Here is a 13,585-nt window from a genome sequence, read left to right on the forward strand (position 1 = left end):
CTTATATACTTTTACATGCATAGAAAACTGGCATTATTATACATATGTGGTTAGTGAAAGAAAGTTTTTGCTCTCTGCATTTCTTTTCTGGCTATCAGTTTGTATCATGATAATAGTGAATAAAATATATTTTTTTCTTATAGAAGGAGAAGGGCTTTAAAAATTATATGCTCCAGTTGTTAAATATGTAAGGTATGCCCTTGGTGTTAGATATTGTAATTGAGAGTCTATATCAGAAAAAGTTAGGGTCTGAACTGGGATGACAATGAAGGGAATGAAAAGGAAGGCTATATACTGCAGGAGTAAAACTGACCGGTCTCTACCATTATGGAGACAAGGAAGAGGAAGATGTCAGGGAGGAAATATATTACCTACCTGATAAAAACTGGCAATTATGGGGGGCTTGGCTTACAAAATATATGTACCTAATGCCTAGAACTGCCTCTGAATATAGATGAATATATTTTTTTGTTTGAATGAATTATCTTGCATAGGACACTTGCCTCACATACTCTCCATTCATCTTTTACTCCAGCTATTACTATGGCAACCAACTGTTTTGCAGCCGTCACTCGACAGTACCTCCTCCCTGCTACAGAGTCTATCTTTTGCCTTTGCCCAGGGGCTTTGCTGCAGCCTTGTGGGACACTGTGAGGCTGACACAGTGTAAACCTGGAAGAGTAAGGGAATTAATACTGATAGGCAACTTTTGACTTGAGGAGTGGGAGCCAGAGTGTAAATATTCCCCTCCTCTGTCTCTTCAGTCACACTCTATATGGCTTCACAGAAGTTCCCCAGTGGGATAATGTTCCAGTTGCTCAGAGTGGTGACCAGTTCAATACCACACCCTTGGATGGGCTTTCCCTCTTTCCCAGGTTCACTTTTCCCAGTCCTCCACCTCTGCTCCTTGTGATTGCTTTCCACTATAAACTACCTGCATCTCGTTCTTGTCCCAGGTTCTACTTTTGGGGGAGCCGAGCCCAAGACACATTCATATGTAAAATGTGGTGTAGTGAATTAGCATGGGACAAGGACACAGGAGGCCTGGGTTCCATATCTGTTATTAACCTGATTTGTGGAAGTCACTCTATCAACTAAAAGGTGAGCACTGTCATCACCAATTTCTAGATGCACAGGTAAGTACATCTGAAAATTACAGAAGATCTCCCAGCCATTTGTCAAAGCAGGTCAAGAAAAAGATGCTTGTAGTGTGATTTCATATCCATAAAAAGAGCATGTATGTGTGCATACATGTTAGTAAATGCATACAAAATGGTGGACTATCACAGTTTACTACATATTTTTGTGTGGCTTGAATCGTTTACGGGAAGAATGCATCTTGTGTAATTACTGAATTACGCTTGTTAAAGTGCATAGCAGAAGGCCAAGCGCGCCACCAACCAAGGTTAAGAAAGCCGAGCTGTGCCCAGGTGTGCGCGCTAGGGGGCAGCGGAGCAAGAACTCAGGCTAGGCGGCGCGAGAAACCGCGAACTGGGGAGGAAGGGCGGCTGGGTCTTTGTGGTCGCCAGGGGGCAGAAGTGTAGGGCAACAAACCCACAACTACACGCTCTTCCCAGGCTCCAGCCAGCCAGGACATTTCAGAAATCATATGTTCCATCCCTCTGCCGCAGCCCAGACAGATTGGAGGGTTTTCAGAGTCGAGGAGATGCCCACACCGCCCCTCCTCCCGTCCGGCCCAGAGAAGCTTGGCACCCTGAGCAGTCTCTGGGCTCTCTCGTACCACTTTTGAGCTCAACAACAATCCCCTCTGCTCCTCCCATCTTCACCCCCCAACTCCCGTAGAGGGGAAATTGAGTCACTGGGAGGAGAGGCCAGAGTCATCAGGGGAGTGATGGCCGACGCCAGCCCTCAGGGCCTTCCAGATGCTAGGAGGAGGGAGAGGGTTCTCCAGGAAAACAAAGCGGGGTGAGAGGGGGAGGCGGTTGGCTGGGCAGGAGCTGAGCCAGACACATGGAGAAACGCTGCCCAGGATCAAAGGAAATATGACATTTGAAAAGAATGTGCGCGTCTGCTTGTGCCGCGCGGGGGTGGGACGGGGGAGGGGAGGGGCAGGCATCTGGGGTAGCCGGGGCTGCTTTCGGGGTCTCTACCCTTGCCCTTCTCGCTTCCGCTTCCCACCTACTCTGCCCCCCTCTTAGGTGCGTGCAGGCTGGTTGATGATCTCGAGGTGTTCCTCGCTCTCCTGCCCATGTGTCTCTTCTTCCTTTATTTCTGAGATGAAGCTGGAAGGGAAATGTAACCTGAGGAGACCAACCAAAGGGGGAGGAAAAAAAAGGAAAAGAAAAGAAAAATCAAACCAGGCCGCCTCTCGGAACATTCTTCTCTCCCCGCCGGCCTGGCCTCTTCTTCCCGCCCCTCCTGCGTCGCGGCCCTGGGCTTGGAGCCGGGGCGGCTTCCGCACGTCACTGGGGTCCCCGGGGGCTGGGGAGGGGGGTCCCCTGGGCGGGCCCGAGGGAGGACTGAGGGGAGGGAGGGGAGCCGCCTCGGCCCGTCGGGCAGCCCTCCCCTCTTCCCCCAGCCCCGCAGAGCCTGTTTCTCATTAGAGTAACGGGCGCGGTCCCTGCCCGGCTCCTGAATGTTTGTAAACGTCTGACCCGGGGCCGTTGCTTAACACTTCAGGTGCCGGGCTGGGGCGCCGTTGGGGGCGCTGCCATGAGCCGGAGGGAATTAGAGATTGGAGATCGCTGCGGCCTTTTAGAGGGGTTTGAAACATACGGTGTGAGTCGGGGAAAATGGTAACCGCAACCCTCCAACTCCAGAATCTCCTGTCGGAGTCACGAATCACCCGTCTAACTCCCTCTCACACAACCCAGGCTCCTCAATGCCTGCCCTTCCTGGAAATTCCAGTCCGGGTCTTCCTTCATTCCCCCTCCCCCCCGCCCAGGTGACAGGTGTCCAGCCTTGGGGCCCACCAGGTCGTAAGGCTCTGGGCCTCCAGTAAACCTGGCCAGGATTTTTAGGAGAGCCGGACCAAGATGCCATCCGATCAGAGATTCATTCCAGACTACAGTTCTGGGGAGGAGGGAGCCGACTTCCCGCGGAGGCTAATTAATGGCCCCTCTGGGTGGCTGGGACAAGGGCCGCCGCAAAGCCTGGCCTGGATCTACGCCCATCAGGGGCTGTAGGCCTTTGAACAGTTCCCCACAGGCTCTTTGGCTCCTACTGCTCTGAGAAGCATCCAGGCTGGTTAAATGTTCTTCACCTTTGCGGAGAGGGATGGCGGATGGAGGCCTGATTCGGCCCGGCAAAGACTTCCAGAAGGCCCAGGCAGAACAACCTTGGGCAAGGGACTTGGAAGGAATGGCCTTTTTCTCTTCAGAGCAGCCTGGAGCCACTCTGCACCCTAGAGCCCGCCTGGCCTAAGGCTTGGAGGGAAAGGGGAGGAGAGATGCTGGCTATACAAGTCTTTAGAACTTAAGGAAGGGTCTTCAGGGGACCCTCTACACTGGGGGCCCAGGATGTGGCCCCTTTAAGGCGCTCGGACCCACAGCCCCGAACTGAGACTAAGAGGTGGGGGCGGGGGCGTTGGGCTCCCTGAGGGAGATGATTGTCACAACTGCGGGCCAATAGGCATCACTAGGGTCGTAACGAGTTGAGGGACCGTTTTCCAATTCAGTTTTTTTTTTTTTTTTTTGAGGGGGAGGGACTGGAGAGAGGATGGAGGGAGGGAGGGTGGGGGAGGACGAGGGGCGCGTGGTTTTCCCATCTCATCCCTGGAGGAGGGGCTGGAGCATCCCGGGCAGCCAATCAGGGACAGGCTGGGGGGGGCCCTCTTTGAAGAAGTTTGGGGGAAAAAAGTTTGGAAAAGTTTCTATAATAACGAGGGGGCGTCCGGAGGGAGGCGGCAGCGGCGGAGGAGGGGGCGTCTCAGAGAAAGGGAGGGAGGGAGCCACCCGGGTGAAGATACAGCAGCCTCCCGAGCTCCCCCCTCCCACGCAGGCCGGGACCAGGGGGCTCTGACCGGATCCATGGGGGCAGCAAGCTGCGAGGATGAGGAGCTGGAATTTAAGCTGGTGTTCGGGGAGGAAAAGGAAGCCCCCCCGCTGGGCGCGGGGGGGTCGGGGGAAGGTTAGTGCGGGGCTGGGAAGGGGTCTTGGGGTCACTGAGAGAAGTGCCTGGGGATCCTGAGTCTGGGGAATTTAGGGCATCGAGCCTGGGGTGGGGGATAAGGGGGTCAGAGGTTGAGGGAGGTCCGGGGGCTCGCTGGTCTGCGGAAGTGAGGCTGGGGGCCCGGGCACCACTTTCTCCTTTTTAGGTCGTGACTGGGGTGGGGGTGGGGGTGCCGTTGGCTGCGCGCCGCCTCCCGGCTGGGCCGACTGTCACTGAAACGGGGGGCGGGCAGGGAAGGCGGCCCCAAGAGTACAGGGCACCGCCAGGGGAAGGGGAGGTTCAGCTCTGGAGCTTGCCGCTTGCGGACCGAGCCCTGGTCCAGCAAACTGGACGCCCGGAGCTGGGGGCGCTCTCAGGCCGCGCCAGGGCGCCCCTCCCCCTCCCTCGTCTGGCCGCAATGAGAGGCAGATGGCGGGGACCGAGCCGGGGGCGGCGGCCGCGGCTCTCACGAATCCGCGCTGCCCGCCGCCCCCCTTCCCCGGCTGGGCTCGGCACGCTTCGCTCTCTCGGCTGCACCCGCGCCCCCAAGTTGGGGGGAGCAAGGGAGGAGCCACCTCCCCTCGTCACCAAAGCCCTGGCGCCCCCCCTCCTTGGCCGCAGTTGCGATGGCAACTGGGGCTCCTGCCAGCGCCGTTTGGGGGTTTGGGAACCGCTGCTAATTGGGTTCATGTGTGAGTCGCCCCCAGCCCAGCCCAGCGCCTCGCTAAGCACGCCTCCAGGCCCAGCTCCAGCCCCTCTCGACCCACCTCCCTCACCTTAAGGCCCGCCCTATCGGGTACCCTAGGTCCCAGGATCCAGGGAAGAATGGGAAAAGGCCTGGCACGCCTGCATCTATCTCCTCCGTCTTTTGAGGTCCAACTTTGTTTTTGTCTTGTGGCTCAGAAGGTCTCCTCAGAGACCCGTCCTTGCTGAGGAGGGGAATATAGCACAGGACGTGGGATTTGGCTACTCAAGGAACTTAGACATCTCACCTGCTTCTCTCTCTCCCCATCTCCCTCTGCTCCCCTTTCCCATTTTGACAGAACTGGACTCAGAGGATGCCCCACCATGCTGCCGCCTGGCCCTGGGGGAGCCCCCTGCCCCTATTGGTATTCCCCGACCTCCACCCCCTCGGCCTGGCATGCACTCCCCACCACCACGCCCAGCCCCCTCACCTGGCACCTGGGAGAGCCAGCCTGCCCGGTCCGTGAGGCTGGGGGGGCCAGGAGGGGGTGCTGGGGGCGCTGGGGGCGGCCGTGTTCTAGAGTGTCCCAGCATCCGCATCACCTCCATCTCTCCAACGCCTGACCCACCTGCTGCGCTGGAAGACAACCCTGATGCCTGGGGGGATGGTTCTCCCAGAGATTATCCCCCACCAGAGGGCTTTGGGGGCTACCGAGAGGCAGGGGGCCAGAGCAGGGGGGCCTTCTTCAGCCCTAGTCCTGGCAGCAGCAGCCTGTCCTCCTGGAGCTTCTTCTCCGATGCCTCGGATGAGGCAGCTCTGTATGCAGCCTGCGACGAGGTGGAGTCTGAGCTAAATGAGGCAGCTTCCCGCTTTGGCCTGGGCTCCCCACTGCCCTCACCCCGGGCCTCCCCTAGACCATGGACCCCTGAGGATCCTTGGAGCCTGTATGGTCCAAGCCCTGGAGGCCGAGGGCCGGAGGATAGCTGGCTACTCCTCAGTGCTCCTGGGCCCACCCCAGCCTCCCCCCGGCCTGCCTCTCCATGTGGCAAGCGGCGCTATTCCAGCTCTGGAACCCCATCTTCAGCCTCCCCAGCTCTGTCCCGCCGTGGCAGCCTGGGGGAAGAGGGACCTGAGCCACCTCCACCACCCCCATTGCCTTTGGCCCGAGACCCTGGCTCTCCTGGTCCCTTTGACTATGTGGGGGCCCCACCAGCTGAGAGCATCCCCCAGAAGACACGGCGGACTTCCAGTGAGCAGGCGGTGGCCCTGCCTCGATCTGAGGAGCCTGCCCCATGCAATGGGAAGCTGCCCTCGGGAGCAGAGGAGTCTGTGGCTCCTTCTGGGGGTCCCCAGAAGGAGGTGGCTGGCATGGACTACCTGGTGGTACCATCCCCACTCGCTTGGTCCAAGGCCCGGATTGGGGGACACAGCCCTATCTTCAGGTGAGGGTTGCGCCTGGCACCACCACTCTCTCCAGCCATCTCACTGGGGGAGCAGGAGGACCAAGGGATGGGTTGGAAGAAAGGTCTTAGTTCCATGCCCTCTGCATTTCAAAAGAGAATCTTCAACCTGCATGGCAGCTGTCATCTACTTGGTTTTAAGGAATTAGAATTAGAAAAAAATGCCCCCTCTGGACCAATGATTTAGAATGGGTAATAGCTCTCAGTGGTCCAGTTAGAGAAAGGGTCCCCCTCCTGGCCCCCCCTTCTTATAGGATGGATGTCCCCCACCCCCAGCTCTGTGCTGGCATGTGGCTGGGTGTGAAACTTGGGATGGATTTCAGCCTTCTGCTCTGGGCCTTTAGACTGGTGCCAGGCCTACACTCTGTTACATGAAGTCCCCCTTCTCTACCCCTTAATTTCTAGGGCCTCACTTAGTGGCTTAAAAGTATAGCTGCTAATTTCAATGAAATAGCATATACTTTTCAAGTCAAAGAATTCATATTAAAACTTGCAGTCATTCTACCCCTTCCACCCTCAAAGAGCCCTGTCCATTTAATAACCCCCTAAACACTGAGATGTCAGACTGAGCTAGCTCCATCCAGAAGAATTTCTAGGGGAAAGACACCTTAATACCCCCGTTCCCCTGGGTTTCCCACAGGGCAAGGTTTTCTCAACCTCAGCACTATTGAGATTTTGAGCAGGATAATTCTTTGTTGTTGGGGCTGTGCTGGGCATTGTAGGATGGTTTAGCAGCATCCCTGGCTTCTACCTATTGGATGCTAGTAGCACCACCTCCTCTAGTTGTGACTGTGTCCAGACATTACCAAATATCACCTGAGCGGCTTTTACCAGTTGAGATCCACTGGCCTAGGGTATCTGGGAGCACAGTGCAGGATAAGTTGCCCCACCTGAAACCGCTTAGCTTCCTGGAACTCTACCTGTCAAGCCCCAACCAGTGGAAAGGGAGCTGGCCTGGGAGCAGAGTGTGCGCAGTCCTGAGTTCTGTCACTGGCTGCTGGCCTCAGTTTCTTTATTTATAAAACAAAGCATTCAGGTCTAAGGTCTTTTTTGGTCTGAAGTGGCATTTCTTTACTCTTCCCATCTAGGTCAGGGGTTTAGGACAGGCTTGGGAATCCTCTATATCCAGGTGAAGCCTCCCTACCCCAAACCCTGTGCTCAGAGCAGGGAAGAAGGGAGTTTCAGGCCTGTTGCCATCTTCCATACCCTCATCTCAAGGGGCTCTGTCCCCTATCTCCCCTTGCTTCTGGGCTTTTGTACTTTTTATTTCTACTGTGCTTTCCTCTTTCTAGACCCACATCCCTCCTCCCTCACAGATCCAGCGTGGTCCTCACTGAGGTCTGAGGCTGCTGATGATCACTGCTCTTCTCTCCTACCCAGGACCTCTGCCCTTCCCCCCCTGGACTGGCCTCTGCCCAGCCAGTATGAGCAGCTGGAGCTGAGGATCGAGGTGCAGCCTAGAGCCCACCACCGGGCCCACTATGAGACAGAGGGCAGCCGTGGAGCTGTCAAAGCTGCCCCTGGTGGTCACCCTGTAGTCAAGGTAAGGGACAAGGGGCAGGCCTGATATCCTTTCCCCTCTCCCATCCCATATCCCTGCAGATGGGCTCCAGCTGTGCAGAATGATGGCACTGCCCTTTCCCACACTCCCTCTCAGCTCTGGTCCTGCAGGCAGCCTGGGGGAGGGGCTGGAGTTGGGGGAGGAGGGGTGTACTTCAAGGACCCGGATATACTTTCTACTGTCTGTCCTTCCACCCCCACTCAACTCATCCCATGGGACACCAGCCTCATGTCTATGCTGGAAAATGGTGGCCTGCCAGATGTGGGGGAAGGGTTAGGCAGAGGCCAAAAGTCACTGGGAGTTAGGTTTTCTCTATATTGAGTATATTGAGTTGGGCCAGTCTCTCTCCGAGGCTCTTCCCCCTTTGCCCAGCCCAGTTTGAGCCTTATTCCAAGAATAACACTGTGAACTCCAGGCCACGTTTTGTTTTCTCCACAACGGGTGCCCAGTTCCCCAGGGATTCCCTTCCAGGATATCCTTTATCTTTCACCATCCCCACCCTCTGGTGGACTGAAAATCCAGGGATGGATAAAGGATGAGACTGTGGGGATTTCAATTAGGTGGCCTCTGTCTTCCTCTGCCAGCTCCTAGGCTACAGTGAGAAGCCGCTGACCCTACAGATGTTCATCGGCACTGCAGATGAAAGGAATCTGAGGCCTCATGCCTTCTACCAGGTGCACCGTATCACCGGCAAGATGGTGGCCACAGCCAGCTATGAAGCCGTAGTCAGTGGCACCAAGGTGTTGGAGATGACCCTGCTGCCTGAGAACAACATGGCAGCCAAGTAAGTGCTACACAACTTCCCCTCAGTCTGCAGGCTTTAGACTAGCCTTCTCCATTGGGCCTAAGCTAGCCCACCTATTCCTTTTTCCAGAAGAGCTAAACATCATCCTTAGGAGCTGGCTTCATGTCTTCTTACCATCTCGAAGAGGACTTTTGGGGCTGGGGACACCCTGGATAGGCCATCTCTGGGTTAGAAAGTGGCCCCTAAGTCACCCTTAGAAGGTCATTCAGGGCTTTGGATGGAGGGCAGGGGCTTCCCTCTTTAGGATGTATCACCGTTCTGGCTTCAGCTAGGAGGGCTTGCCATCCATCCTTTGCCTTCAGCATTGACTGTGCTGGAATCCTGAAGCTTCGGAACTCAGACATTGAGCTTCGGAAGGGTGAGACGGACATCGGGAGAAAAAACACACGCGTGCGGCTGGTGTTCCGGGTACACGTGCCCCAGGGAGGCGGGAAGGTCGTCTCGGTGCAGACAGCATCGGTGCCCATCGAGTGCTGTGAGCAAAGAGGCCCTGGGCCATCTCTCTGTCTCTGGCGACTCCTTTGTTTCTGTGTGTGTCTGCCTGTCTCCTCTGCAGTGTCCTGTGCCCTGCCTGTCCTGGGTAGCCCTATAGAGGACTCAGCCCTTATTTCTACCATGGGTGGAGGAGTGGAGGGGGTGGTGTTCTAGTTTGCTCCTGCCATAGACTCTATCTCTGGGCTAGACCAGAGTGACCCTGTAGCCTCTCTGCCCCTGGGGTGGCCCTGTGCACTGTTTGGGTAACTCCCTGGCCTACCCTATTCACCTCTCTCTCTGCTCCGGGAGTGGTCCCTTACAAGGTCTGTGTGACCCCATGGGTACAATTGGTTTACTTGTGTGTCTGCCACTGAAGAGGGCTCCCCCAGGGCCCTGTGGCAGTTATTCCAAAGAGGGCGGGGCAGAGGAGGCTGCCCCCTCCATGCCCAGCCCAGCCAGGCCTCTTCCTTGCACTGCTCTGCAGCCCAGCGCTCAGCCCAGGAGCTGCCCCAGGTGGAGGCTTACAGCCCTAGTGCCTGCTCCGTGAGAGGAGGGGAGGAACTAGTACTGACAGGCTCGAATTTTCTGCCGGACTCCAAGGTGGTGTTCATTGAGAGGGGCCCTGGTGAGTATCCACTGGGGAGGGGAGGGCAGGCAGGGAGAGATTGGAACTGGCAGGTGAAAGATCTCTGGCACTATCACCCAAATGGCCAGTTGAGTCTCAGTTATCTATAAAATGCAACAGACAGACTACCCTTCCTATTGTTCTGTCTGCTTCCTGGGGGGAGATGGGTGTAAAAGCAATCTAAAATGATGAGGATGCTGAACAAATGTAAGATATACACATTCTGTTTATTAAAGAGGAGTCTGCTTTGAGATAACTTGCCCCCATGTAGATAGGGCATGTGAGGTGACTTACACCCTCATAGCTCCTGCTGGGGCCCTTCTTGAGTTATGGGCCTGGAGGCACAGCTGTGATTAAGAGAGCCCGTGAGGTGCCCCAAGATGAAGCTGCAGGGATAGAGGAAGGGAAGACTGAGGGTTCCAGGTGCAGCCACCAACCTGAGACCTTTGCCCTCTCCAAACTCTGTTCACCAAGAGCACTGGCCCCTATATCTGAATCTAGCATGCTGTGACCATGTCAGAGCATCTCCAGAGGTTCTGGGTCATGAGACTTGGGGGTCTCATTGCCCTCCATCAAGCTAGGACCCTTTCCTACCTTTGATCTTTCCTCCCAGCATTATCATGGGATGCGATGTTTGGAGTTGGATGGGAGAGTTCAAGAGTTGCTTTTGTCACTATCTCCCTCTGGTCCCTGGGCTGGTCCTGCCATTTCCCTTGGTCTCAGTTGGGTTCTTTGTACCTTGGAAACAATTTTAAACCCTGATTCTTCCATCTTACCAAGTAAAAATGCAGGAGGCTCCTCTGTGTGCAGACCTTCTAGGGGCTTTCTGAATTTGGCCTTGGCTCTAGCAGGAGGGGAAATGGCAGGGGACAGGACCAGGGGTGGGGGCCCTGGAGTTGGGTTGGAGCTGTCTGTTCTCCTGTACAGATGGAAAGCTGCAATGGGAGGAGGAGGCCACGGTGAACCGATTGCAGAGCAATGAGGTACCAGTGTCACTAGGGTAGCCCCCAGGGGGCAGGGGTGGGAGAAGTCACAAGATTCTCAGCTGGGTCCCCTTGCCCGTGGGAGTGTACTCCAGAGCTACCTATTCTTTTCTGGAGGAGGCAGTGTGGCCACTCTGGAATCAGGTTTGTCTTGAGGGCATGAACTTTCCTCCTTTGCAAATGGAAGAAGCTAGAAGGTTGAGTTTGGGCCCTTGGAAAGGGTGAGTTGAGCCTAGATCCCTGAGGGTGCCCTGCCTCATTTTCTCTCTTCCTCAGGTGACACTGACCCTGACCGTCCCCGAGTACAGCAACAAGCGGGTGTCCCGGCCAGTCCAGGTCTACTTTTATGTTTCCAATGGGCGGAGGAAGCGCAGTCCTACCCAGAGTTTCAAGTTTCTGCCTGGTGCGCTCTGGGACAGCCCATGGTGGGGGTGTAGGGATATGGGGAGGCTGGGGCAAAGGGAAGCAGTGCCCCCAATGTGAGGGGCCGAGGCATGGATGGAACCTGGGAGGAGCTGGTGGTTGGAAGGTGTGCAGTGGGGAGACTGCCCGGCCTCTCACCAGCATGTCCTCCTGCTTCCGTCTTCCCAGTGATCTGCAAGGAGGAGCCCTTACCAGACTCATCTCTCCGGGGCTTCCCTTCCGCATCGGGCCCCCCCTTTGGCACTGACATGGACTTCTCACCACCCAGGCCCCCCTACCCCTCCTATCCCCATGAAGACCCTGCTTACGAAGCTCCTTACCTGTCAGAAGGCTTCGGCTATGGCACGCCCCCTCTGTACCCCCAGACGGGGCCCCCACCATCCTACAGACCGGGCCTGCGGATGTTCCCTGAGACTGGGGGTACCACAGGTTGTGCCCGCCCACCCCCAGTCTCTTTCCTTCCCCGCCCCTTCCCCAGTGACCCTTATGGAGGGCGGGGCTCCTCTTTTCCCCTGGGGCTGCCATTGCCTCCTCCAGCCCCCTTTCGGCCTCCTCTTCCTGGGTCCCCACCGCTTGAAGGCCCCTTCCCTTCCCAGAGTGGTGTGCATCCCCTACCTGCTGAGGGATACAATGAGGTAGGGCCAGGCTACGGCCCTGGGGAGGGGGCTTCGGAGCAGGAGAAATCCAGGGGTGGCTACAGCAGCGGCTTCCGAGACAGTGTCCCTATCCAGGGTATCACGCTGGAGGAAGGTGGGTGTGGGATTGGGGGCTGTGGGTGTGAGTGTGTGCGAGAGATTGCTCTGCATGTTTGCTGAGGGTGGAGTGTGGCTTCCCAGAGACTGGGCATCCTTGGTCTCTCAGGGCCAGTTGGAGGGTCCCAGGAGGCAAGTTCTTGGTGCATGTGGCCACCTGAATCCAGTTAACTTAATTCAGAAGGGTGCATGGAGTACCTACCTCAGTCTTTCTCTTGCCTCTGCCCTCTGCCCCAAGTCACACAATCTCAGAGCTAGAACTACTTGCAAGATCATTCCATTTAGATCCCTCAATTTGCAAAGTCAGGCACTGAGTTTCAGAGAGGGGTAGTAGCTTGCTGAGGTCCCAATCAAGCATGCTTCCCCATGCCTCAGCTTTCCCTTAAACATGGTGCCTGTGGTCAGGACTGGTGATGAGAGCCTTCCTGTTTTGCCTCTCCTTTCTTCCACTGGCTACACCCACCTCCAGCCCTGCTGATACCCGTTGCCCTGACATTGCAGGCCAAACTAACAGGAAAGGCCTGGGGTGGGGGCCTGGGAGCACACGTGGATGGAGCTGGGCAAAATTTGATTAGGACCAGGTGTCAAGACGTGTTGGGGAAACTGAGGCCCAGTGGAAGAGAAGCCAGTGGAGGAGGAGCCTAGAGACTAGACTAAGCCCTGACTGGAATGGACTGGGGGTCTCTGGAAAAGGAGGGGATCTACCTCTAGCCCAGTCTCTCAACTGCCCCTCCTTTACAGTGAGTGAGATCATTGGCCGAGACCTGAGTGGCTTCCCTGCACCTCCTGGAGAAGATCCTCCCGCCTGAACCATCGCCTGGCAACCTCAGCCCTGGCCCACTTTCCCTCCTTCCTGGGGTGGTGGCTCCAGAAGCTTGGGGCCAACTCTGGTTCCTCTTTCCCCAGCTTCTGCTTGCCTCCCTGGCTTCCCCTCCCTGCTGAGGTGTGGCCCCTGGGCCTGGTGCTGCCTTGGAGGGCTGGGGGAGGGAGAGTGGAGGACGGGATGGGGTGGAGACAGGCTGGGCACCAGAACTGGCTGGAGGGAAGACGTGTCTAGATTGTGTACAGGCTGCAGCAGTGCTGGGAAGCTGGGGACAGGTTGATGGGTAATAAACTGCTCACTAACCAGTGCTTCATGCTCGAGAACTCTTTGGAGAGAGGGGTGGGACCCCTTACTCCAGCCCTGGCCCAAGGAGGCGGAAAGGGTGGAAAGAGATGGAGTGTGGCTTGGACGGTTGCATACCAAGGAGCTTCTCAGGAGAAGGGGCCAGGGAGGGCATGAAGGCTCCCTGATGGGGGCCAAGGTTGGGGGCCAAGGCTTGAGTAGGCCTCTCTAACATCTCCTCCCTGGAGATCCAGATTCTTTTAGGAACTTTGGGATGGGACCCAGGAATCTGTGTATTTTCTAGTTCCTTTGTCTTGCCATCACAAGATGATTTTGATTCACAGCCAAGGGGAGGAAACACTGTTCTAGTTGCTCTGCCTCATTTATAGAGGAGGAATCTGAGATTCAGAGAGGGAAAGGGACTTGCCCAGGGTCACACAGCTAATCAACAGCAGGTTGAATGCTGCACTCCTGGGCTCCTGCCCCCAGCCCACACTAGGCACTCTGACCCGGGAGGCCCAGGCCCCTGAAACTCATTTCCTTGGAGTGAGGGTAGTGGTGAGGGGGAGGGGGCGTGGGTCCATCCACATTCTGGATTCTCC

General features: G+C 56.5%; 1 protein-coding gene across 2 annotated transcripts; it reads left to right on the top strand.

Annotated features, from left to right (window-relative positions):
• Window positions 1–3,989: 3,989 nt before the first annotated feature.
• NFATC4 (nuclear factor of activated T cells 4) lies at window positions 3,990–12,704 on the top strand. Of its 2 annotated transcripts, none has more exons than XM_069463786.1 (10): window positions 3,990–4,089; window positions 5,154–6,237; window positions 7,636–7,798; window positions 8,401–8,600; window positions 8,924–9,096; window positions 9,580–9,720; window positions 10,648–10,703; window positions 10,980–11,106; window positions 11,295–11,876; window positions 12,620–12,704. In XM_069463786.1, exons 1-10 carry the CDS (start codon window positions 3,990–3,992, stop codon window positions 12,685–12,687), a joined length of 2,694 nt encoding a protein of 897 aa, XP_069319887.1. In that variant the 3' UTR covers window positions 12,688–12,704. The 2 variants fall into 2 exon arrangements, with proteins under 2 accessions (XP_069319887.1, XP_069319893.1); XM_069463792.1 differs by having other exon boundaries at window positions 11,295–11,555.
• The last annotated feature ends 881 nt before the right edge of the window (window positions 12,705–13,585 follow it).

The sequence above is a fragment of the Eulemur rufifrons genome, chromosome 2 (genome assembly GCF_041146395.1).
Source record: "Eulemur rufifrons isolate Redbay chromosome 2, OSU_ERuf_1, whole genome shotgun sequence".
Lineage (NCBI taxonomy): Eukaryota > Metazoa > Chordata > Mammalia > Primates > Lemuridae > Eulemur > Eulemur rufifrons.